This window comes from Hypanus sabinus, chromosome 3, assembly GCF_030144855.1.
Source record: "Hypanus sabinus isolate sHypSab1 chromosome 3, sHypSab1.hap1, whole genome shotgun sequence".
Taxonomy (NCBI): Eukaryota; Metazoa; Chordata; class Chondrichthyes; order Myliobatiformes; family Dasyatidae; genus Hypanus; species Hypanus sabinus.
The window spans coordinates 31,595,961-31,621,678 of NC_082708.1; the positions used below are offsets into that span (position 1 = coordinate 31,595,961).

Consider the following 25,718-nt stretch of genomic DNA (forward strand, 5'->3'; position numbering starts at 1 on the left):
TTCTGCCCATTCACTTAAATCACATTATTTATTCAAATAAAACAATTCTATGCTGAGGCTTAATTTTATCATAGCATGCCAAAACAGAGAAATAATAATTCTATTTCTACAAGGTTCTTTTTGGTTGTAGGAAGAAGAGCATTGACTTTGATCATTCGAGGCTGAGGTGATGAGCCGCGAAGCCGGAATCACTGTGTGGATGACTGTTGTCCGGGGGAAGCCGTAGCAGCGGTGCACAAGTGCGGGTCGGTGCTGCGACCGGTTGCCTCCGGAGTTACAGCGATGCAGAGAGCGGCGGTGTTGGTGGTGAAACGTGGGGCAGCTCGGCGACAGGGTTGCGGGTGAGGTGTTGCGGGGAGTGACGGAATGAGTTTGGGGTTGGGAGAGGACGTGGGCGTGGAGATGATGGGGAAGATGGATAAGAAGAAGCGAGGAGGGGCCGGGAAAGGGAGTGGGACAAGAGGTGGTAATGAAAAGGAAATGGTGGGGGTGGTAAAGTGATGAGAGGGAGAAGGAATGAATAAAGGATGAGATTTGGGCTAAAGCTGATGAACGGACCAGCATTTGCATCACAGAAGAGCCGGATAAACGGCAATCAAACACAAGGATTTGGCCATCCTTTAATTGCAGGGTGCTCAGGCGATTGGAATGGAGGGTCACCAATGGTCAATAATGGATTGGATTAGTTCTGTATGAGAGACTGGGACATCTTCAGCAAGTGCTGTTTTTCATCATGTTCATTGATGTGATCAGCGGATAAAGCATCTGTACCAGCTTCCATGGAAGATTCAAAACAAAAGTGTTAATGGCTGCCTTTTCTGTAAGCAACAGCCCCACCCCACCATGTATTAATCTAAGATGCTCCCCAGACATTTGTCACATCAGTTCTTTGGGACACAGTTAATGTAAACGGGAAAGTGATACCAATGTAGAGTCTTACAGAGTGAAAACAGTCTCTTTGACCCAAATGACCCATGTCGACAAGGATGCCTCATTTAAGTTAGTCCCATTTGCTCACAGACAGGTAAAAAATCTGCAGATGCTGGAAATCCAAGCAACAGACACAAAATGCTGGAGGAACTCAGCAGGCCAGGCAGCATCTATGGGAAAAAAGTACAGTCAATGTAAAGATAAAATGTCAAGATAATTATGGGAGATTTTAATATGAAAGTGAATTGGGAAAGTCAGGAAGATACTGGATCTCAGGAGAGGGAGTTTGTAGAATGCCTACGGGATGGCTTTCTGGAGCAGCTTGTCCATAAGCCCACCAGGGGATCGGCTGTTTTGGATTGGGTGCTGTGTAATGAACCTGAGGCGATTAGGGAGCTAGAGGTAATGGAACCCCTTGGAAGTAGTGATCATAATATGATTGAGTTCAGTTTCAAATTTGAAAAGAAGCTGGTATCAGGTGTATGAATATTTCAGTGGAACAAAGGAAATTACAGTGGTATGGGAGATACCACTCATATCTCTCATATGAGTGGTATCTACTGTCCCACCATTTAGCTTACTTTTCCAATCAACTTGGGCCAAGTTGATTGGAAAAGTAAGCTAAATGGAGGGACAGTAGAGCAGAATTGGATGAAATTCCTAGAAGAAATAAGGAAAGTGCAGGAAAAATATATTCCAAGAAAAAAGAAAATCACAAAAGGAAAAATGACACAAATGTGGCTAACGAGAGAAGTTAAGGCTAAAATAAAAGCAAAAGAGGCAGTGTGCAAGGAAGCAAAAATTAGTGAGAAAACTGAGGACTGGACAAATTTAAAAAATTTACTGAAGGAAGCTAAGAAAGTCATTAGGAAAGAAAAGATGAATTATGAAAGGAAATTGGCAATTAACATTAAAAAGGACTCTAAGAGTATTTTTAAATATATGAAGAGTAAAAGAGTGACACGGGTAGATATACGACCTATTAAAAAGGATACTGGAGAAATTATAATGGGTAACAAAGAGATGGCAGTGGAACTAAATGAGTATTTTGCGTCAGTCTTCACAGTGGAAGACATTAGCAACATACCTGATAGTCAGAGGTCTCAGGGAATAGAATTAGGTACAGTCAAGATTACTAGGGAGAAAGTGCTTGAGAAGCTAAATGGACTAAGGATAGATAAGTCTCCCAGACCGGATGAAGTGCATCCATGGGTTCTGAAGGAGGTGGCTTTGGAGATTGTGGAGGCATTGGAAATAATCTTCCAGGAATCAGTAGACTCTGCCATGGCTCCAGAGGACTGGAAGGTTGCAAATGTAGTTCTGTTGTTTAAGAAAGGGGGGAGGCAGCAAAAAGAAAATTACAGACCTATTAGTCTGACATCGGTAGTTGGAAAATTATTGGAGTCGATCCTCGAGGATGAGGTTATGAATTACCTTGAGGTGCATGACAAAATAGGTACAAATTTTATCTAGATAAATAGGTTTCATGAAGGGAAGATCCTGCCTCATCAACCTATTGGAATTTTTTGAGGTAATCTCGAATAAGATTGATAAGGGAGAGGCTGTGGATGTTGTGTAGTTGGATTTTCAACAGGCCTTTGAAAAGGTGCCGTATAAGAGGCTGCTTAATAAGATGAGGACCGATGGAATTACAGGAAGTATATTGGAATGGGTGGAGCATAGGCTGATAGGCAGAAAGCAAAGAGTGGGAATACAGGGATCCTATTCTGGTTGGTTACCGGTTACTAGTGGTGTTCTGCAGGGGTCTGTGTTGGGGCCTCTTCTATTTACACTGTATATCGATGATTTAGATTATGGATTAAATGGTTTTGTGGCTAAATTTGGGGATGACACCAAGATAGGTGGAGGAACAGGAAGTGTTGAAGAAACAGGAAAGGTTGCAGAGAGACTTGGTCAGTTTAGGAGAGTGGGCAAAGAAATGGCAGATGAGATAACAATGTTGAGAAATGTACATTTTGGAAGAAGAAACAATCGGGCAGATTATTATTTAGATGGGGAGGAAATTCAAAAATCTGAAGTACAAAGGGACTTGGGGGTCCTCGTGCAGGATACCCTAAAGGTTAACCACCAGGTTGGATCGGCGGTAAAGAAAGCAAATGCTATGTGGGCATTCATTTCAAGAGGAATAGTGTATAAGAGTAAGGAGGTGTTGATGAGGCTCTATGGGGCACTGGTGAGACCCCATTTGGAATACTGTGTGCAGTTTTGGGCTCCCTGTCTTAGAAAGGATGTGCTGATGTTGGAGAGAGTTCAGAGAAGATTCACGAGGATGATTCCTGGAATGCAGGGACTAACATCTGAGGAGCGTTTGTCGGCACTTGGACTGTATTCATTAGAGTATAGAAGAATGAGAGGGGATCTCACAGAAACATTTCGAATGTTGAAAGGGTTGGACAGAGTAGATGTGGAAAAGCTGTTTCCCTTGGTGGGTGAGTCTAGGACAAGAGGTCACAGTCTTAGAATTAGATGGTATCTATTTAAAACAGAGATGAGGAGAAATTTTTTCAGCCAGAGGGTTGTGGATTTATGGAATTCGTTGCCACATACAGCTGTGGAGGCCCAATCATTGAGGGTTTTTAAGGAGGAGATTGACAGGTATCTAATTAGTCAGGGTATCAAGGGATATGGGGAAAAAGCCGGATATTGGAACTAGATGGGAGAATAGTTTAGCTCATGGTAGAGCGGCGGAGCAGACTCGGCCTACTTCTGCTCCTTTGTCTTGTGATCTTGATGTTTTGGGCCGAAACCCTTCGGCAGAACTTACTTGCTAATGTTAGGCTCATAACCTTCCAAACTTATCCAATCCATGCACTTGTCAAACTGTCTTTTTAAAGTTGTTATTGTATCTTCCTTAGCCTCTGGCAGTTGATTCTACATTGGTACCACCCTTTGTGGAAAAATATCACCCTTCCAGTTCCACTCGAACCTTAAATCTTTGCCCTTTTAGTTTTTGATTCCCAAATCTGTGGAAAAAGACTTGAGTGTGTTCACCCTATTTATGCCTGTCTTAATTTTATACATCTCTATAAGATCACCACTCAGTTTCTTATGTTCTAAGGAATAAAGTCCTGGCCTGTCCAATATCCTATAACTCAGCACCTCAGGTCCTGACATCATTTGGTAAATCTTTTCTGCACTCTTACCAGTTTAATAACGTTATTCCTCTTGCAGGGTGACCAAAACTGAACACCATACTCCATGTGTGGTTGTACCAGCATCCTGTACAACCGCACTGTGACCTCCCAATTTTTACACTCAGTGCCCTGACTTATGAAGGCCAGCATGCCAAAAGCCACCTTCACCACCCTGTTTACCTGTGACTCCACTTTCAGGCTGCCATGTGCTTGTACTGTGGAGTCCCTCTGCTTTTCATTTCTGGTCAGCCAGCTGCTAATTCTGCCATCTATCCTGGCTACAGTCTGAAGCTGAACCACATTATGTCAAGCCATAGTAACTTTAGTTACAATTCCCATATCCCTCTTCATTACGATGACAATCCATCTCCAGCTCCAAAATATCTGTCACTGCATCTGACTCAGTTCATCTTTTGCGAAACTCTGCTGTTGCTTCCTCAAGACTTACCCACTCCCACACAGTGCTTGCTAGTTATCTTCCATTCTGTAAGCATCAGATTTAAAATCCCTCATCACATTGCATTCAATCATCTGCTCTCTGCTGGTAGATGTGGATTAGCTTCAAGTCAAACAAAACAAGAACATTTTCGCACTCTTTGCAACCTCCAGTCTACAATTCTCCCATAATTCAAATTTGCTAATTTTGGTGGTTTGTTCATACAGTTTTCTTTGCCCCAGTGCTTGTAGTTGTACCTTTTACTATCACCTACAAAATAGTAGATTGTGCCTATCACCTACAAATTTTCTTTCCTAGTTGCTTCTGCACCTGTACCTTTAAGGGATGCTTTTGAAGATTGTTCTGGTGCTAATGTTTCTCATGACTCAGTGTCAAATTTTGTATGACAATATTCTCGTAAAGTACCTTGGGACATTTTACCACAATGAAGGTGCAAGTATCATATGTAAATATCAGTATACTGGATGAAATTTCAATATTACTGTGGAATACCATTTCTGCAAAAGTTCAGGAAAGCTTAGATTGCAAAAACTAAGGATAGGCATTCCTATTTTAGACAAATACACACTGACACCTCTTAAAAATTAACAGTTAACATTTGTTGAAAAGTAAATAAGCCCTTTTACAGAAGCAACTACCTTAAAATGAGGGATAATGATAATCATATCTAATATCAGATGGTGAGCAGACTATTGATGTGAAGGATTTCCTTTTTAAAAAGTATTGCATATAATTTCAAGCATTTTCAGTCTTTTATTTTAAGCTTTCATCCTCTGTATTTGCACACTTTGCAGACCAAGACACTTTGCTGATATTATTGTCCTTTTCATATACCGGAGAGGCATGTGATTTCCAGTGTACACCTGAATTGTCAAATGGGCAGACTTGATATCAAGTCTGAATGATCCTGCTTTCAGTAATGCCATTTCCCTCAGTGTTACGCCAAAGTATCAAACTGGATTATTGTGCTTTGAACCCTACAGCACATTTGAAATATTTTGTTCTTTTATATTTTTATATGGTATTTTAAAAAAGGAGTCACATTTTAAAGTGAGTCGAAAAAAGGGAACTTGACCAGCTGGAGATTTTATTGTGCAACTTAAACATGATTTTTTAATGACTTCTTTTGCGTGTGATACAGTGCAGCTGTGTTAAGGGAAACCAATGATGGTGTGGCTGAGAAAAAAGAGAATAGGTTGTGTTAATAAAGGAATGACTTCTTTGTTCTGATGACTCTGGTTGTATTTATTCTATCTCTTCAGTTTGTGCTTGCTGACTGGAACAGGCCAAAGGCCTATCTTTACTGGTTCTGCTGGGCTGAAAAACGATAATGAAGTACAGCAGGTTACGGCGCCAAAACCACAGGAAAATGCAGAAAAAAAGGAAGCTGCTCTGCAGGTGAGGAATGGTTTGCTGAACCTAATTGGTGGTATGAAAGTGGAAATCAGCACCAAGAGGAAGTTGCAAGCCCTGAGAACAGAGCGAATAAAGGATAAAATGAAAGCCAAGCTGGAAACCATGGAAAGCACAACCAGCATGTTTCAGCATGCAACTGAAGAAATTAAAAATCAAAGGTAATGCAAAAATATATTAGAATCCCATAAAAGACCACAAATTCAAAATTGTTATTATGAATAACAAGTGAGCCCTATTTACACACCGACAACCTAGTGATTTTGGAGTTGAATATATTTGAACAATAAAATTATTGATGCTTCCTTGGTTATGATTAAACAAGGAGAATTCTGAAGTTATATTATTTTGACTTAAATATTTTAAATAGTCAGGTAGGTTTATTGTGTGGGAGAATGGCATTTTGGTGTTAAGTGGCAATAAAAACTCAAACATTGTTACCTCATGGTTTATTCTACGTCACTTGACGGTGTTGAAGGACAAACAGGCAAGTAGGGGTAGGATTAGTTTAAATGGCTCTTGGTTTTGGTTGCATGAACATTGGGTAAAGTGGCCCTTTGATAATTTTCTATAATTCCATGAATAATTAAGAGCCATGGCTAATATTTATCTCCTTCAATGAGCTACAGAGTTGGCCGTGAAGATACTGCGACCCAAATCTGTGATCATTTAATGCCCATAGGCGTTAGTAATGCAGTTTGGATGACACAACTTGGCCAGTAAACTTTGCGAGATATGCTTTTGACGAAGAGAAAGAAGACGAATGAATACACAAATAGATGTGTATAGGAACAGTAGGATGTTGGAAATTTGCAAGTGGCATGACAGGTAAATAAATGGCTAAGAGTGTATTTGGCATAAATGCCTTTATGAAGTAAGCCACAAAATTTCATAGGCAAAGCAACCTGGTTGCATTAACAACCCCAAATGGTCTTTCTCTCCATCACACATAATGGTTGCAAAAGCATACCATCTACACAATGCACTACAGTTGCTTGCATGTGCTTCTCTGACAGTACCCCACAATTGTGCAACCTTTACCACCCAAGAAGAACAAGGGTAGCAGGCGCATGGGAACACATTTCCTGCAGGTTCCCGATCTGCGAATATATAGCCATTCCTTCATCGCCACTGGATCGATATCCACTCCTTCACCTTAATGGGCTGTAGCAATTCAAGATGGCCTTTCATTGTCATCTTCTCAAGGACAATTAGGAAAAGCACAGTAAATGCTAGCCTTACTTTTGATAACAAGTGCTGAAAAATGAATAAAAAATCAAGGAGGTCATGTTCAAATTGCACAAAGAATACTACTTATATAGTGTATGGTTTTCTTTACCAAATTACAGCACAAATATGATGGCGTTAGAAAGTGTACAGGGGAGGTTTGAGGAAGTTGCTAGGGCTTCAGAATAGTTGAGTCAAAGCTTAATATGTTGTCTGTTTATTCCTCTCTGTAGATGCTGCCTGACCTGCTGAGTTCCTCCAGCATTTTCTGTGTGTTACTCTAGTTGGGGCCTGATTTTTTGGCAATGATGAGGAATTGATGTACAATCGAGGTTCATAAAATTATGGCAAATCTTGACTGGGTGAACGTGAAGAACCTATTTCCTTTAATGGCCAGTAACCAAGTGTAGGAATTAGAATCAGAATCAGGTTTATTATAAACCGACATGTGCCATGAAATTTGTTAAGATAGCAGCAGCAGTATAATGCAATATGTAATAACATAGAATAAATAAATAACTCAATTACAGTAAGTGTATATATAGTGTATATTAAATAGAATAAAATAGTGCAAGAACAAATATTTTTAATAAGTGAGTTAGTGTTCATAGGTTCGATGTCCATTTAGGAATCGGATGGCAGAGGGGAAGAGGCTGTTGCTGAATCACTGACTGTGTGCCTTCAGGCTTCCATGCCTCCTTCCTGGTGGTAACAATGAAAAGAGAGCTTGTCCTGGGTGCTGGGGGTCCTTAATAATGGGCGCTGCCTTTCTGAGGCACCGCTCCTTGAAGATTTCTTGGATGCCATGAGGCTAGTACCCAAGATGGAGCTGACTAAGTTTACAACTTTCTGTAGTTTCTTTTGGTCCTGTGCAGTAGCCCACCCATACCAGACAGTGATGTCGCCTGTCAGAATGCTCTCCACAGTACATCTACAGGTTTTCGGGTGTTTTAGCCGACAAACCAAATACCTTCAAACTCCTAATGAAATATAGCCGCTGTATCGCCTTCTTTATAGCTGTTTAGTTATATTGGGACCAGGTTAGATCCTCAGAGATCTTGACACAAAGGAACTTGAAATTGCTCACACTCTCCGCTTCTGATCCCTCTATGAGGATTGCAGTGGAATTCAGGGAAAAGAAAATTCAATAGAAGTGTGGTTGGGGTCTAAAACTCACTGCATGAAAGGGTAGTGGAAGCACAAACCTTCATTACATTTAAAAAGTACATACGGGAGAGTATGGAAGCAGGTTGTCCGAAAAAGCTGTTGTTTTTGGTTGTCGTGGACAATGTGCAATATAGCCCAAAGCTGATAGTTGTCTAATTCCATAAGTGAGCAGGTACCGTGGCTAATATTTTCTTCCCTTATTGAGATACAGAATCTATTATAGTACTTAAGTTGCTATCCACTTGGGGTCAGAAGTTAAGTCTTTAAACGAACAAGGTGTGAGGGAGTAATATTTAAAGTTTTGAAAGATTTACTTTGGTATATTGTGATAATTTTCCTATTGTGTTGATTGATTTGTTACTAATTAGTCTACATTTGCAATTTTATTTTAGCAACAAGACATTAAGCCCAGACCTTGTGGCAGCAGCTTCAGCAGTTGCATCATCTATGCCCCATAACAAGAAACAGATAGAGTCAGATTTGCTTCAGCAGCTCAGAAAGCATGAATCAGAAACAGAAGCACAGAAAAATGGCGATGTTAGCAACATTGGGTAAGTGAGCTACCAGTGGTCATTGCATAAGGTAATTGTGCCAAGAAAAATAATTTATAAATGGTGTGTGAATTTTGAATTGAATTGAATCACCACCACCCCATAATGTGCACAGCCATCCCTGCTTTCAACTTCAATCTTAAATGAGCCGACATGGTGTGACTGGCCTCTCTTTACACTTTTGTTAAAATGAAATTCAATCATATCATAGATGACTGGTACGAAACTCTCCCTATATGGTCCCATCTAAATTAGTTTTTATCTTAAAGATACAGCACAGTCCCAGCTATTTCTGCCCAATGAGTCCGTGCTGTCCGGTTGCTCCCATGCGAAGAAACCCAGCAGACCTGGAGGAACCAGTGCGACCAAAGGGAGAGGATGCAAGTTCCTTTAAAAAGGCAGTGGAATTGAACCCAGGTGGCTGGTGTGCTAATTTTTACACCATTGTGCCACCTCTACTATCTAACTCCCTTTATTATGGGTTGAGGGTGGGATCTGTGTTATATTTTTAGCATTTATAATTCTAAAGAGTAAATAAAAGATATTACAGGATATTGAAATTGCAATATAAAATATTTAAACTTATATTCATGATATGATCATTAGCTTTTAGTAGGCAAATATTAGGTTTGACTGAATGTACATTTAAAATTTTTTTTGTTTTTCTCAAATTGCTTGAAAGATTTAAAATTCATGCATTAAAGTAGTGGTCACCAACCTTTTTAAGTCCAAGACCCCTTACCTTAGCCTTAGTAAAAGGCAAAATTGACTCCAGATCAATTAGGTACATGCATGTGCACTGGGGCAGAAAAGACCAGAAGTAAAACCCGGCAACCCGGAAGTAGAAATAATGTATGAACACCAGGGGTACCCACCTTTTTCTTTGCACCGTGGACTGGTTTAATATTGACAATATTCTTGTGGACCGGCCGACTGGGGGAGGGGGTTGTTAAACAGGACGGGAGTACAGCGATACTCGAAGCAGGTTGCTTATGTCCAGTCTATTCCGCAGTTTAGTTTTCGCGGCTCTTGGCACTTGGCTTCTGTCCCGCGCTGCTCACGTTTTTTTCGCTGAAAAAACTCAACGCGTTTGTCTTTAAGTGCAGGGTGCTTGGACTCAGGGTACCGAAGCAGTTTTGAGGGCTTGATTGCCTCATTGGACAGCCTCTGGGCCCGAACTCCAGCCTCCTGCCTGCCTGCTGCCAGACACCTTGGCCAGGTGCGGTTGCTCGTGGGTGGGGTGAGAGGACAAGGTCAGGGCCGGAGGTTCCCGTGCCGGAGCCATGGTAGTCGCAGTCTGGAGAGAGTGAGCGACTGAGTGAGAAGTGTGACAGAACGCACACCTGCCCCCCCCCCCCCCCCCCCCCCCCCCCGTAGGATCTATTGGCCGACAAAAGTTTGTTTCAGTAGATCGCAACGAGGTAGCTGCTCTGATAATTATGAAACGCTGAGCCCGAATTAGGTCGTCTGAGAATATTTTAGTACCGGATTCCCCACGAACATTCGGTGTGTTAAACACGTTTAGAGGCAGCGCTCCAGGCCAGTAGCGACAGCACTTCCCGCCACATCACCCGAGGCCAACCAGTGATCCCTGGCACGAGGGTGTTACTGCTGTTAGGCGACTGATGACCTTGCGTGTGTTCAAGTTCAACAGTGGCCGTGACAGGGAATGAGGAAAGATGCAGCTGCCTCATATCGTTTCCTCGGTGGTTGGGGACCACTGAAGTACACTGTGTAGTGTGGGGGAGCTACATGCATGCGCACTGGGCAGAAAGAACAGAACTAAAACCCCGCAACCCGGAAACAATCTCTCAACAGTATTTGTGTATTTGTTTTCCTTTTTTTCTCGGGATCTACTGGGGAAGTCTCAAAGATTGACTAGTCGATCATGATCGACTGGTTGGTGACTGCTACATTAAAGTAAACCAAGACTATCTACTTAATGATATTTTCCAAGGAGTTTTAACCTATTTCCCTACTGAATGGAGAGTTTTATTCTGTAACAACAGATTGCAGATACGTTTTAAAGGAAAGATAAGAACTAGGGGCAATTCTATGAGGACCATAATTAAGATTGGTTTAAATTTTAAATTAGATGAAGCTGCAAATCAAAAGGCAATTCCACACTACACTAATTTGATGGTTAAAATCATGAGGGGTACAAATAGGGTAAATATCAGCAGGCTTTTTCTATTGAGGTTGCATGGCAGTACAATCAGTGGTAATGTGTTAAGGGTGAAAGGTGAAAAGGTTAACGGGAACATGAGGGGCAACTTCTTCATTCAGAGGGTCGTGAGAGTATGGAATGAGCTGTCAGTGCAAATAGTGAAGGCAAGCTTGATTCCAATGCTTAAGAGAAGTTTCGATAGCTACATGGATGGTAGGGCTATCCATGGAGGGCTATGGTTCTGATGCAGGTCTATGGGAGTAGGTAGTTTAAATGGCTCGGCATGGACTAAATGGGCCGAAGGGCTCATTCTGTGCTGTAATTTTCTATGACTCTACAATCGAAATTGTTTCTGTTGATTGGTGGTTCCTAAATAACACAACAAAAACAGAAGAATCAACAGTTTATAACCATATAACCATATATAACCACATAACAATTACAGCAGGGAAACAGGCCATCTCGGCTCTTCTAGTCCGTGCCGATGCTTACTCTCACCTAGTCCCACTGGCCCGCACTCAGCCCATAACCCTCCATTCCTTTCCTATCCATATACCTATCCAATTTTACTTTAAATGACAATACTGAACCTGCCTCTACCACTTCTACTGGAAGCACATTCCACACAGCTACCACTCTCTGAGTAAAGAAATTCCCCCTCCTGTTGCCCTTAAACTTTTGCCTCCTAACTCTCAAATCATGTCTTTTTTGAATCTCCTCTACTCTCATTGGAAAAAACCTATCTACGTCAACTCGGTCTATCCCCCTCATTATTTTAAATACCACTGTCAAGTCCCCCCTCAACCTTCTACGCTCCAAAGAATAAAGACCTAAGCAAAGCACAGCATTGAATATAAATAATATTTGGGAAGAAAAGGGTGGTTTAAATTTCTGTTGAAAGATTTGCTACTTGAAGTTAAAATCAAGAGGACCTTTTTTGCTTCTTGTTAGTCAGTAGCCCTGTGAGTTGTGGGTGAAGTTGAGTGGCCCCCACATCAAGGACATGTTGTTTGAACCTTCTCCCGATTTTGATAATAGTCTGCACTATTGTTCCTTTTACCAAAATGCATTGTCATTCATTTCCCAATATCGGGGACATGATGATGTAATTACGTGAAGTTTTTTTTTAACCATGCTTTATGTTCAGTGTTTGGTGGACAGTTAGGAGTTTGTTGCGGTTCCCCTTCAACTTAAAATACCTCATGATATTTGCGAAAACCTACATTGTTGACCCCAATGCTCTGGGATGATTCCAGAGTTATTGAACATGTTGGCCAATGCAGTTGCTATGGAACTGCTGGAGTTTTGGCAGTGAAATGCCCTTGCTTGGTTTGTATAAGCCGAGGCCCGATTTGCACTGTGAGAAATACCTGTAGACAATACCTGATGTTACCATGTAGTAGTGTCACAAAATTGTTCTACGACTGTGAGAGTTGTGAGTCTGCTTGAAGACTCACTGATGATAAATACCGATCGCTGAAAAGTCACCTTTTACATTCATTTGGACAATACGAATGAATGGACCACCTGCTGTCTCTACTGGGGAAAAAATAATTTTAAAATAATTCTTCATTTGGCATTGATCGTGTGGATAGTTAGAGGCTTTTCTGAGGCATTGATTGTGTGGATAGTCATGGTCTTTTTCCCAGGGCTGAAATGGCTAACATGAGAGGGCACAGTTTTAAGGTGCTTGAAAGTAGGTACAGAGCTAAGTTTTTTACGCAGAGAGTAGGTGAGTGCATGGAATGGGCTGCCGGCGATGACGGTGGATGTGGATTCGATAGGGTATTTTATGAAATTCCTGTACAGGTACATGGAGCTTAGAAAAATAGATGGCTCTGGGTAACCCTAGGTAATTTCTAAAGTAAGTACATGTTCGGCACTTGTGGGCTGAATGGCCTGTATTGTTCTGTAGGTTTTCTATATTTCTATAATCATGGATAGGGTGGTGAAAAAGGCTTTTGGTATGCTGGCCTTTATATATCAGAGCATTGGGTATAGGAGTTGGGAATCAATATTAACATTGTACAAGGCATCAGAGAGGCCGAATTTGGAGTATTGTGTGCAGTTCTGGTCACCGAATTATAGGAAAGATGTCACCAAAATAGAGAGAGTATGGAGGAGATTTACTAGAATGTTACCTGGGTTTCAGCACCTAAGTTACAGAGAAAGGTTGAGCAAGTTAGGTCTTTATTCTTTGGAGCGTAGAAGGTTGAGGGGGGACTTGATAGAGGTATTTAAAATTATGAGGGGGATAGATAGAGTTGACGTGGATTGGCTTTTTCCATTGAGAGTAGGGGAGATTCAAACAAGAGGACCTGAGTTGAGAGTTAAGGGGCAAAAGTTTAGGGGTAACTTGAGGGGGAACTTCTTTACTCAGAGAGTGGTAGCTATGTGGAACAAACTTCCAGTAGAAGTGGTAGAGGCAGGTTCGATTTTGTCATTTAAAAAAAAATTGGATAGGGAAATGGACAGGAAAGGAATGGAGGGTTATGGGATGAGTGTAGGTAGGTGGGACTAGGTTAGAGTAAGTGTTTGGCACGGACTAGAAGGGCCAAGATGGCCTGTTTCCATGCTGTAATTGTTATATATGTTATATATAAGTATCTAAAGTGTTCCTTTCAGTAGATGTTGACTGCCTCTCTATCACTCATGAGTTCACCACCATTCCCGACTCTTTTTGGCACCAAAGCTGGGTTTTACAGTAATGAAGAACTGATGCTTCCAATGGCGCTTGGTGAGCTTCCTGTCCTTTTTCTATTTCTCATCTATTCTTAAAGTCCCCAGTTCTCTGCTAAACCTTAATTTTACTGTAAGAGTGTTATTCCTTAATTTCAGTACAGACGAGCTTGTGCAGACAATTAACAAACTGCTCATATTCTTTCTGCATTGTGACTTTGACCTTCTTAAAAAAATAGTAGGCTGGTAACAGGTTTCCTGTTCTCTCAGTAATGTGTTATATCTCCAAGTAAACTTGAGAGCATGAGATAAACTACATTTTAAAAATAAGTTGAAGAACAATCCCACTTCAAAAATGAGGCTTGTTAAAACCTATTTATCACCATGAGTGTTGTCCCAGAGTGATTTTTTCAAATTGCAAGTTTAAGTGATACCAGTTTGCTGCCAGTAGATGTCCCTATTCATAGTCTATGAGAAATGTTTAGTTGAAGAGTTGCAATGACAAGAAATGTACTTTTTTTTCCTGCCAGCTTAGTAAAGAACATTAGAGAGATGCCTTTTCTAGTCAGTTTGTCTTTGATTGCTACGCCTGCATGGAAGTCAGAGGTACAAGAACACTGTCAAAACAAAACTAATGCATTGGTGTTGTTTTATTATTGTCACATGTATCAAGATGCAGTGGTAAAGCTCATCTTGTATACTGTTTATATAGATCAAATCACTGAACATTGAATGTGATAACAATGAAAAATAAAATGTAAAAGCTTCTGGAAAAAGTTCAGCGCAGGTAAATGATACAGTGCAAGAACAGAATGAGATGGATTTTGAGGCCAAGAGACCAAATTTATTTAAAACACATTGAAAATATTATATGTTAATTAAAAGCATGAAGATAAAGTTATACAAAAGTATTTTCTTGCATTCACTGTCTCAATCAAGACCGTAGGCCATCAGTGCCTCCCCCCCATTCAATTGGAATGGCCAGCCTTAATTGATAAGGTAAATGCAGGTAAATGGTTTGTTTTATTTTACTTAATCATCATGCTTTTAATTAATACCAATAGTTAACTGTTAAACTAAATTGACTATTCTAATAAATTTTAGTTCTTGTTTATTTAGTTATTTAAATCTAATTAATTGTTTTGAAATGTCTCTGATCTGTTCAATGGCATCTTATAGCAGTGACCATTCAAAAGGCAGTCCGGGATGTGACCTCAGATTCTGTTGTTGGCAATCAGTTATTGCTGTGCTGTACAGAACTGAGGCCAGAGGGTGTAATGACCTGATGACAGGCTTGAATACGAAAGTTTAACCTGGGAAGTAGCATGACAGCAAACATAAGGAATGGGCTGGATCATCCTTGATTGGCCTGTGTTGCCTTGGTGTGAACAGTATCAATTGCATTGCAGATCTCTGTTTTTGGTTTCCTTGCCTAAAGCCTAAGTTAGAGCTAGTTTGTTTTTTTTTTGCCTGTTGTAGCAGCTACAAGGAAGCGATAAATAAGGTTGATAAATTATGTATTCTGCAGAAAAATGGGGTAACAGTACTAAAATGTATTTTTTTTGCTTTTTTATATGTTGATTATACCAGCAAACTGAACCAAATTGTTTTATTTTAGCATTGCAAACTGGTAATAACTAAGAAACACTACATTTAACTGTGATAATTAAAAAGTTTCAATCTTATTAATTGGCAAATTTGTTTTTATAAAGGTTTTTCTTTAAGTTAGATTTTCTGTAAGGGATGAAGATGTTTAACAATTTTAAAATTAACACTGCAAAACATAGCTGTGTTTAATTTTACAGTGACTCAGATTACTTATTAAAGTAAAGTCCAATCTGACATATGCCATATGCAATCTCCAGTACATTACTAATGGTTTAAGTGAAGATCAGTTATTTGTACCTCAGTAGATAATGCCTTGGCCTGATTTATTTGACCATCTGCCACCAATAGTGCATTCAAAAACAACAACTAGATAGCTAATCCTGTTCAGACCAGATTGCAGAGTCTTAAACCACATAACAGAGCACATTAATGTGAAAACCTAAAGGATCCTTTAGAAGCACTCTTTCCTCTTTAAAAGTCAATGTTTCCCAAAGCTGTCTTCACAAATGTATTAGTTAAATTTGTCGGCTTCCTTTAAAAAAAATGCAAGAACATTTTTTATTGATACGTTTTCTTAGATGATTATATAATAAATAATTAAAAAGTTGAGCTTAATTTCCTAAAGTTTAAAATAAAGCATATGGGTTACATTAGGTTTAGCAGAAATTTGCAACAATGGAGGGGAAAATGTTAGCCTCAAGAAAGTGAAGAACTGCATTTCGAGAACCCCAATGCAGAACAGTGGTAACCGAGGGCTTCAGATCGTCTTGCAAGCAGAACTTAGAGAACCAACACTAATATCCAGATCTTCAAACCATTCAGTTTGTATATTGTCTCCTGGTTTACTTGCTTTTACAATTGTAACCCTTCCAGATCACTTTGGCATAGTTCCTTTCCTTAGAATTCCTGCATGCTTCTTTTATTTTTATTTTGAAAGGCAGGTATTTCCTCAATAAAATACATAGGTATTTGAACAAACATGTTTCCAGATTGTTAAGATGAAAGAAAGAGACTGACTAGAATTTTTGCACAGCTTGACAGTTTAGAACTAATGGCTCATTTATAAAGAAGCTTTACTTATGTAGCATCTTTCATAACTTCAGAATCTGCCCGAGGACATTCCTGGCAGTAAATTACTTCTGCAAAGTAGTTTCTATTCTAATTTAAAGAGAAACAGCAGCTAGTTTGACCCCACTAAATATGTGAGATAAATGACAGTTTTAATGGTGTCAGTGAAAGGATACTGGAAAACAGAACAACCATTCTTTGTCTTTCTGAAAAGACCAATGGAACCTCAGTTGAATGTACGATTGAAATGTTGGCATCCCTGACAACTCAATATTTTCTCTGTATACGTTGTGGAACTATGATAAAATCCATGCTTGTGGCTGCAGTCAGAAATTCAAGTTGTAACAGCCAGTGCCCAAACACTTTCCACAGTACTTTCTCTACAAGAACACAAAAATACTATCAATAAATAGAACATAAAATTGGCGTTGGTAAATAATGAACATTAGAAACAGTGTCTAGACTTGTGCTTAGAAATCGATGGAGCCCTATTAGGTTTTAGCTAGCCTTAGAGTTATTAAGCATTGAATATTTATTTCAAATCTGAAGGAAGTTTTTATTTCTGTGACTGGATTTTCATTTGCAAGTAGAAATGTTAACACACTTGTGGATTGAAAATCACTTTTGTGGAGCAGTTGCTATTCTATTCTAAAGAAAGGCAGCAGCTAGTTTGACCCAGCTTAGTATGTGAGATAAATGACAGTTTTAGTGGTGGTGCTGTTTCCTTTAGGTTGTTATAGCCGGGGGTGGTAATGGGGATAAGCTCCTACTACCTGTTAAATGCTCTCAAAGGTGTGTGTCTCAGGTAACCTCTGACAACCATGCCCAGCTCCTGGCCTTCACATGTGGCTTAGCTATGAACTGTTTCTACTGACAGGAGAAAGGCAAAAGTTGGGTGACTGGTGCCTTAAAACCAGTCGCTTCGTGCAGACGGAGCTTGTCAGCCGTGGTTGACAGCTCATCTAGCAGAAGGAAAGCTCTGATCTCAAACGTTTGCTACCTTGCTACCGTACCCACTCATGGAGAAGGCTTTGGAAGTAAATTCCGAGGGAAGGTGTGGAGCTGGAGTCCCTAAGGCAGTCCTATGCTGATTTCAGTGCTGACTGGCAACTCTTGCGATGGTGCTTGGCCAAACTGTATCAGCCTGTGCTGTTACTTTGGATTCAAGAGCTGTGTGGAGATGGGGAGCCTGCTACATGGGTAACAGCTTGCTCTCCATATTGTACTGCTCTTGCCTGCACATCATGTAGACAGCTGTGATGCAACATCCATGGTTAGCCCTAACCAATGGTGGCCACTTTTAGTGGTGTTGCTGAAGGAATACTGGAAAACAGAACCGTTATTTATGCCAATCTGAGGTGGCCAATGGAACCTCAGTTCAATGTATAGTCCAAATGTTGGCATCCTTGAGAGCTCAGTATTTCCTCAGAATAGCTGTGTTTTTTTTTAAGAATACAGACCTCTAGGATGAAGTTTTTCAAGCCAAAGCATTAGCTGTTTATTTCCCTCCAAAGGTGCTGCCTGACCTGCTGAGATCCTATAGCATTTTGTGTGTGTAAATCCAAACCTCTGGATTTTCAGCCGAGTTGGAAGTCACTGTCATCAGGGAGGAAGTACAAGAGCATGAAAATCCACACTCAGTCAGTTAGGAACATCTTCCCCTCTGCCATCAGATTTCTGAATGGTCTGTGAACACAGCCTCTTCATTTCTATTTTCATATACATTTTTATTTTATAACATAGTAATTTCATGGGTGTACAGCTGCAAAACCACAAATTTGATGCCATATAATACAGTGATAATATATCCGATTCTGAGCACTTGGTACCTTCTGAAGATCTATTACCTGGAAGCAAAACCAAGACAGCTATTTGAAAGAATAATTTCAACAATGATTCCATTCACTGTTTATTGTTTAATGAACAATAAAGAATGGTAAAATTATGATAGAATTGTGGTAGGTCAGTTTGTTGAATATGTACAGTTTAAAAATATCGACCATAGAAACTTAACTGTACAGAGGAGACTATCTGCATGGTGGCAGCTGAAGAAGTTGTATGGCTGAATGCAGTCTGAAGCAATATTTGTTTCATTAGTTGTTCAACCAGGACCTGTTAAATATGATGAAGGTTTCTATCTTTACCATCCTTGCAGGCATTGAGTACTGGAACCCCACCACTATTTGAGCAAGAGCAATTTTCTACACTCCTTTTTGAACCAACCTTTTAAAACCTTAAATCTACGTCTTACAGAATAGTACAGCACATTACGGGCCCTTTGGCCCACAATGTTGTGCCGACCCTCAAACCCTGCCTCCCATATAACCCCCCACCTTAAATTCCTCCATATACCTGTCTAATAGTCTCTTAAACTTCACTAGTGTATCTGCCTCCACCACTGACTTAGGCAGTGCATTCCACGCGCCAACCACTCTCTCAGTGAAAAACCTTCCTCTAATATCCCTGTTGAACTTCCCTCCCCTTAACTTAAAGCCATGTCCTCTTGTACTGAGCAGTGGTGCCCTGGGGAAGAGGCACTGGCTGTCCACTCTGTTTATTCCTCTTAATATCTTGTACACCTCTATCATGTCTCCTCTCATCCTCCTCCTCTCCAAAGAGTAAAGCCCTAGCTCCCTTAATCTCTGATCATAATGCATACTCTCTAAACCAGGCAGCATCCTGGTAAATCTCCTCTGTACCCTTTCCAATGCTTCCACATCCTTCCTATATTGAGGTGACCAGAACTGGACACAGTACTCCAAGTGTGGTCTAACTAGAGTTTTATAGAGCTGCATCATTACATCGCGTCTCTTAAACTCTGTCCCTCGACTTATGAAAGCTAACACCCCATAAGCTTTCTTAACTACCCTTTCTACCTGTGAGGCAACTTTCAGGGATCTGTGGACATGTACCCCCAGATCCCTCTGCTCCTCCTCACTACCAAGTATCCTGCCATTTACTTTATACTCTGCCTTGGAGTTTGTCCTTCCAAAGTGTACCACCTCACACTTCTCTGGGTTGAACTCTATCTGCCACTTCTCAGCCCACTTCTGCATCCTATCAATGTCTCTCTGCAATCTTTGTCAATCCTCTGCACTATCTACAACACCACCAACCTTTGTGTCGTCTGCAAATTTACTAACCCATCCTTCTAACCCCACATCCAGGTTGTTAATAAAAATCACAAAAAGTAGAGGTCCCAGAACAGATCCTTGTGGGACACTACTAGTCTTCATCACCCTTGAATTATTGACACCTCTACCAGTTGAAAGAAGTCCATTCAATTTGTTATATCTTGATCCTTATAGTTTTATACATTCTTAATTAAATGTCCTCAAACTTTTCTGTCCTAAACCAGCTTAGGCTGTCTTTTCTCATAACTAAACTTTTCCAGAACCTTCCATATTCTTTGATCTACTTTGTATTAACTTCTCTATTACTAGACCTTTCTTGTAATGAGCTGACTAAAATAATGGACGTAACAGTTGTAACATCTGTGATCTTACCAGAGCTTTGTTCAAATCTACCAAGCTTCTGTATGTGTTGTTAACCTGGACTGCCACCTTCATGCATCAGTGGTTCCTTTATGCCTTTCTTGGTATCTGATTATTTTAAAGCACTTTTTATCTCCTTTTAAATGTATAATCTCACACTATTTTGGGCTTAATTCCATTTACCACTTTTCTATTTATGTAAACAATCACATCAGTAACTTTTTAGACCAGTTTTCTCCCTCATTTTGAACTAGATGGCCAAGTTTATATAAGTTTTCCACCTCTTAATGCCTCCTGCTTCTCCACGCATGACATCATTATGCACCAATGAAAGGGTGGGTTATGACACCACTTATCAGCTACTCCACTACCCGAACTCTCTATCTCTGCCCCAGCATCTCCACAACAGTTCACACCTCCATTCATGCGAAGACTAATGACCCTCTCAATACCTCTACAACTTTTGAATGACACTCGTGATTGCTATACCTTTAAACAACTCAGAGGTTACAAACCAGAAAACTATCCACCATGGAATAGAACTGAAGAATCCTCTTGGATGAGCGGCAAAAGGTCTTTTAGACAACACAGCAAGTCCAGTTGCTTTGATTTACTACTTCTTGATATACAATCAAGATGACTGAGAAACTTCATGGACATAATGACCTAAGCTTTCCAGAATCCCCATGTTTTTCAGTGACTAAGTATACTGTAGACTAGTGGTCGCCAACCCATCGATCGCGATCAACTGGTCGATCTTTGAGACTTTCCCAGTAGATCCCGAAAAAAAAGTAAAATAAATACACAAATACTGTTGAGAATAAAAAAAACACAAAATGCTGGAGAACTCAGCAGGCCAGACAGCATCTATGGGAGGAGGTAGTGACGACGTTTCGGCCCGAAATGTCATTACTACCTCCTCCCGTAGATGCTGTCTGGCCTGCTGAATTCTCCAGCATTTTGTTTTTTTTTATTTCCGGCATCTACAGATTCACTCGTGTTGCCTTTGAAATACTGTTGAGAGATTGTTTTGGGTTGCGGGGTTTTAGTTCTGTTCTTTATGCCCAGTGCGCATGCGTGTAGCTCCCCCGCCACACACTACACGGTGTACTTCAGTGGTCCCCAACCACTGGGCCACGAGGAAATGATACGAGTCAGCTGCGCCTTTCCTCATTCCCCGTCACACCCACTGTTGAACTTGAACCCACGTGAGGTCATCAGTTGCCTAAACGCAGTGACACCCTCATGCCATGGATCACTAGTCGCCTTGTGCGAGAAGTGCCGTTGCCACTGGCCTGGAGCGTGGACAGATGGGCGCCGCCTCTAAACCTGTTCACCACACCGAATGTTTGTAGGGAACCCGGTGCTAAAATACTCGCAGACGACCTAATTTGTGCTCAGGGTTTCATAAGTATCAGAGCAGCTACCGTGCTACAATCTACTGAAACCAACTTTTGTCGGCCAATAGATCCTACAAGGGGAGAGGGCACATCCTGTCGCATTCCTCGCTCTGTCGGTCATTCTTTTTGGACTGCGACTGCCACGACCTCGGCATGGGGACCTCCGGCCTTGACCTCGTCCTCTCACCCTACCCATGACCAACCGCACCTGGCCAAGGCGTCAGTCGGTGGGTGGGCAGGAGGCTGGAATTCGGGCCCGGTGGCTGTCCAATGAGGCAATGAAGCACTCAAAACTGCTTCGGTACCCTGAGTCCAAGCACCCTGCACTTAAAGACGAACGCGTTGAGTTTTGTGAGTGGAAAAAAATGTGAGCAAGCTGGACAGAAGCTAAGTGCCGAAAGCCAAGAAAACTAAATTGTAGAATAGACTGGATATAAGGAACCTGCTTTGAGTATCGCTGTATTCCGGTTGTGTTTAACACCCCCCTCCCCTGGTCAGCAAGAATATTGTCAATATTAAACTGGTCCGCTGTGCAGAAAAGGGTGGGTACCCCTGGTGTTCATACATTATTTCTACTTCCGAGTTGCGGGGTTTTATTTCCGGTCTTTCCTGCCCTGGTGCTCATGCGTGTAACTAATCAATCTGGGGTCGATCTTGCCTTTCACTAAGGCCGAGGTAGGGGATCTTGTGCTTAAAAAGGTTGGTGACCATTACTGTAGACTAAACATTGCTGCACATGGTGTAGCGGTTAGCACTATCACTTTACAGCACCTACGATCTCGTAATCAGGGTTCAATTTCCGCTACTGTCTGTAAGGAGTTTATATGTTCTCCCCTTGACCGTGTGGGTTTCCTCTGGGTGCCCCCAGTTTCCTCCAGCATTCCAAAGATGTACAGTTAAGGTTAGTTAGTTTGGGTGTGCTATTTGGCACCAGAAGCATGGTGATACTTGCATGCTGTTCTCAATGGTTTGATTTGATGCAAATAATGCATTTCACTGTATGTTTTGATGACATTAAAGATAATATTTTTTTGAATCTTTATTTAGCAAAGGTGCTTATCAAAACATCTTACGGTACCTCTTAAATGTATCACCCTGCCTTTTTAACTTGTTACCTTACCATTTATAGTTTTCATATGGATTTGCATGTGGATTTATTTAGAAATTGGAGTATAGTTGCTATAGTAGAGCTTTGTTTTTTTTTGTTTTCTAACAGTGACACAAAATTCTTGCAACTTATTCAATATATTAGTTCTTGTGTTATTTAAATCCTGGAATTAGGTAAATTCTGTGGAAACAACAAATTATTTTCTTTGGGATCAGTGGTAAAGCTGCTTAACTCTTTTTGTTGACAGTAGTTGTTAATTGTTATAAAGAATTTTATAATTTTCATTTGTAAAGCCTATACATTCAAGTCTTAGGGTTGAAATAAGCAAAAATAAATCTGGATTTGCTAAAACTATTCAAACTATTGTTGGAACTCTGTCAATTTCAGTAATATTATTGCAAACATGAAGGTTGGAAAACGTCCTGGTGCACGGGCTGGATTCAGATCTGCCAGTGAAATCCACTTTGATGACGATGGGCAAGGATATGTTCCTCACCGAGGTGTTACCAGTGAATTTGATGCACTAAGGAAAAGGTATTTTTATTCTTTATTTTGATAATATTTTTGTAGATGGTTGAGAGAAATATTTTTGGTCATATTGCATATAGGTTGTGGTTTAAATAGGTTGTACACTTGCCTGCAGGTCCTTTACTGTGTTAGTCTTTTTTGTATTGTATGGGCTTTACTGAGACCTTGCAACTGTATAGTTTGAACAATTGTAGTTAGATTATTCATTTTCTCTTTATCTCCAAAGACGTTAAAAGAGTGTGTGTTAGTCCATTAGGGAAGGAGAGAATGAATGACTATGTTACTTTGAAGTTAAATATGCAAATTCACGATCACATTCCTCTTAATGTTTATAAAAAACCTAAATACAACTGCATATTTGGTTAGAGGGGGTCCAATGGAGATAGTTAGTTTCAGATCTTTGCCCCAATAGCTGAAAAAGGAAAAGTTTATTAAGCCCCGTGTGTCTATTGTTCAATAAGACTGTAGCTGATCGGTTTCTCCTGCTCTTTACCCAACATTTTTCTGCATCCTTTCATACCCCTCCATGATATAGCTTAAACATTTCAGTTGAATCAGCACCCAATTTCGATAATTTAAAGAAAATATTAATTACTTTTTAACACTACCCAACATTACTGCTGAGAGTTCCAAAATCAATCAAATTTAAATTGAGATTTTGCAATCTGCCTTCATGCTTGAATAGAGTGCTAGCTGAGTTTTTTTCTGTGTGAGGTAGAGTGGTAGAACCACTGCTGCCTCAAATGTCTAGAGACCCTTAGTTCGAGTTTGCACATTCTCTCTGTGACTGCATGGGTTTCCTCTAACATTACAAAGACTTGCAGGTTGGCAGGTTAATTGATCATTGTTTCTTGTCAATAGTTTGTGTGTTGAATCTGAAAGGAGTTGATAGAAATGCAAGAGGAGAAAGTGGGGGCTTGACGATTGGCTGAGAGGCCTTTTTTTATGTTCTCCTCATACTTTAATGAATTAGCACTTTGTGCTAGTCCATGCCAGTTCATCCTTCCTGAGGAGCAATAACCAACATTAAACAATATATATATAATGTTTTGTGTACATTTTAGTTGTCTCTTATAAGGTTTGCTCCAGAAAATTGGTCACATATCTAAACTGATAGTTTAATGCTGTGTTGATTGAGTACTATACTGTAGAAATAACTTCATTTAAAAAAAATGTTAGGAGCTTAAGTATAAAATCTAATGACTGGCTCTGTTCAAAAAAAGAGCAGGTAAGTTAACCAAATTAGCACACACACAAAATGCTGGAGAAACTCAGCAGGTCAGGCAGAAGCTGTGGAGAGGAATAAAGAGTTGATGTTTCTCGCCGAGACTCTTCATCAGGACTGAAAAGGAAGGTGGAAGAAGCCAGAATAAGATGATGGGGGAAGGGGAAGGAAGATTTTGGGTGCTACTCTGGGTTTTTTAGCATCTGCAGAATCTCTTGTGTTTAATTTAATCAAAAGTGGCCAATATTTATTCCCGAGAATTAACAAAATACACCATTAAACAAGGGGGCTGTTGTATTTGACTCTGTTGCACTAACAAAGTTACAAAGCTACTTTGTTTTGAAGTACCCTGAGAAATTAAATGTTGCGAATGTGAAAGATACTAAATGAGTGTTTTCTTCCCCCTGTAAGTTTTGTCTTTTGAGGAACTGAAAAAGGTAAATTTCCAGAGAGAGTATTCTTGCGAAGTGATATACTTTTGTTTAAAGTCAGCTAGCTAAGACAACTTTGAAATAGGTATTTTACCCAAATGTTTGTTAGGAATTGATATAATGCCACTTATTTCTATTTTTTCCTTTTAGGAAGGGTATTTATACAGGAAAAAGGTTAAACATTTTTCCTGCACGCATGGAATCAGAAAGCATACCAGAATCTGGTTTGTTGCATTTTTCTTGCATTATTATTCATATTTATATTAGCAGTGCTTGTCCATTTTAGGAGATGAACATTTTGAGTTTAAATGGTGAGCTGTCAGCAGGCAGTTATTCCTTTTTGTCTAATTATCACTGATGGATTTGTTGCATTTCCTCACCAGAAGGTTGAATAAAAGTATGGAAATAGTGGGACACTTGGATTAACGTAGTTGTTACACGCTGTAATGTTTCACCGCTAAGGGTAATGTAATGGCTTCTATGTAATGTTTCACTGCTAAGGAAATGGTTTCTCTGTAACAGCAATGTTTGGGTTATGGCTAGAGATAACAGAGCTTTGGAATGCAGGGGTTAGCCAATGAGGAAATGTTGTTCTTTCTTGTGTGCCTGGAAGCCGGGTTTTTCGCTGTCTTTCATTGGGGAGCGATGGAGAGAGAGGATACGAATGGAGAGAGTCGGAAGACCACTGGACGGAATGGACTGTGGAGCTAGGGTCCGCGGGCCTGCTACACTTGGAGGTTGGCGACGCACGGAGGAGGCAGATGGTTGATGAATAGCTGTATCAGTGACCTCCAACGATGCGCAACAGTTTTTTTTTTCCTTAAAATGGGCCCTTTTTATTTTCTTTACTAACCCTTTATTCAGATTAAGATTTGTAAAGTTCAATCATTTAATCGCATATTGTGTACTGTTTGATATTTTGCTGTGCGGATTTGTAACCGGGCAACACATCACGCAGCATCCATACAAATGAGATTTCTTGGTTTGGCGGAGCCAGAAGTTGTGCTCCCCTAGATGAACATGTGCTGGCTGAGCCTGAGGGTTACAATTGTGGGGCCTTGTCTAGGATTGATTCTGTGGGATGCCACATGATTGCCCTGTTCAATGAAC

At 40.4% G+C, this 25,718-nt stretch overlaps 1 protein-coding gene across 2 annotated transcripts in view; it reads left to right on the forward strand.

Annotated features, from left to right (window-relative positions):
• The first annotated feature begins 221 nt into the window (after positions 1-221).
• Positions 222-25,718, forward strand: part of mrps31 (mitochondrial ribosomal protein S31) — a 34,973-nt gene continuing 9,476 nt past the window's right edge. For both annotated transcript variants that reach the window (XM_059964023.1, XM_059964024.1), the window contains exons 1-5: positions 222-341; positions 5,805-6,116; positions 8,742-8,900; positions 22,812-22,958; positions 24,759-24,832. In XM_059964023.1, the coding sequence (XP_059820006.1) occupies positions 283-341; positions 5,805-6,116; positions 8,742-8,900; positions 22,812-22,958; positions 24,759-24,832 (751 nt within the window). In that variant the 5' untranslated portion in view covers positions 222-282. The remainder of the gene's footprint in view (positions 342-5,804; positions 6,117-8,741; positions 8,901-22,811; positions 22,959-24,758; positions 24,833-25,718) is intronic.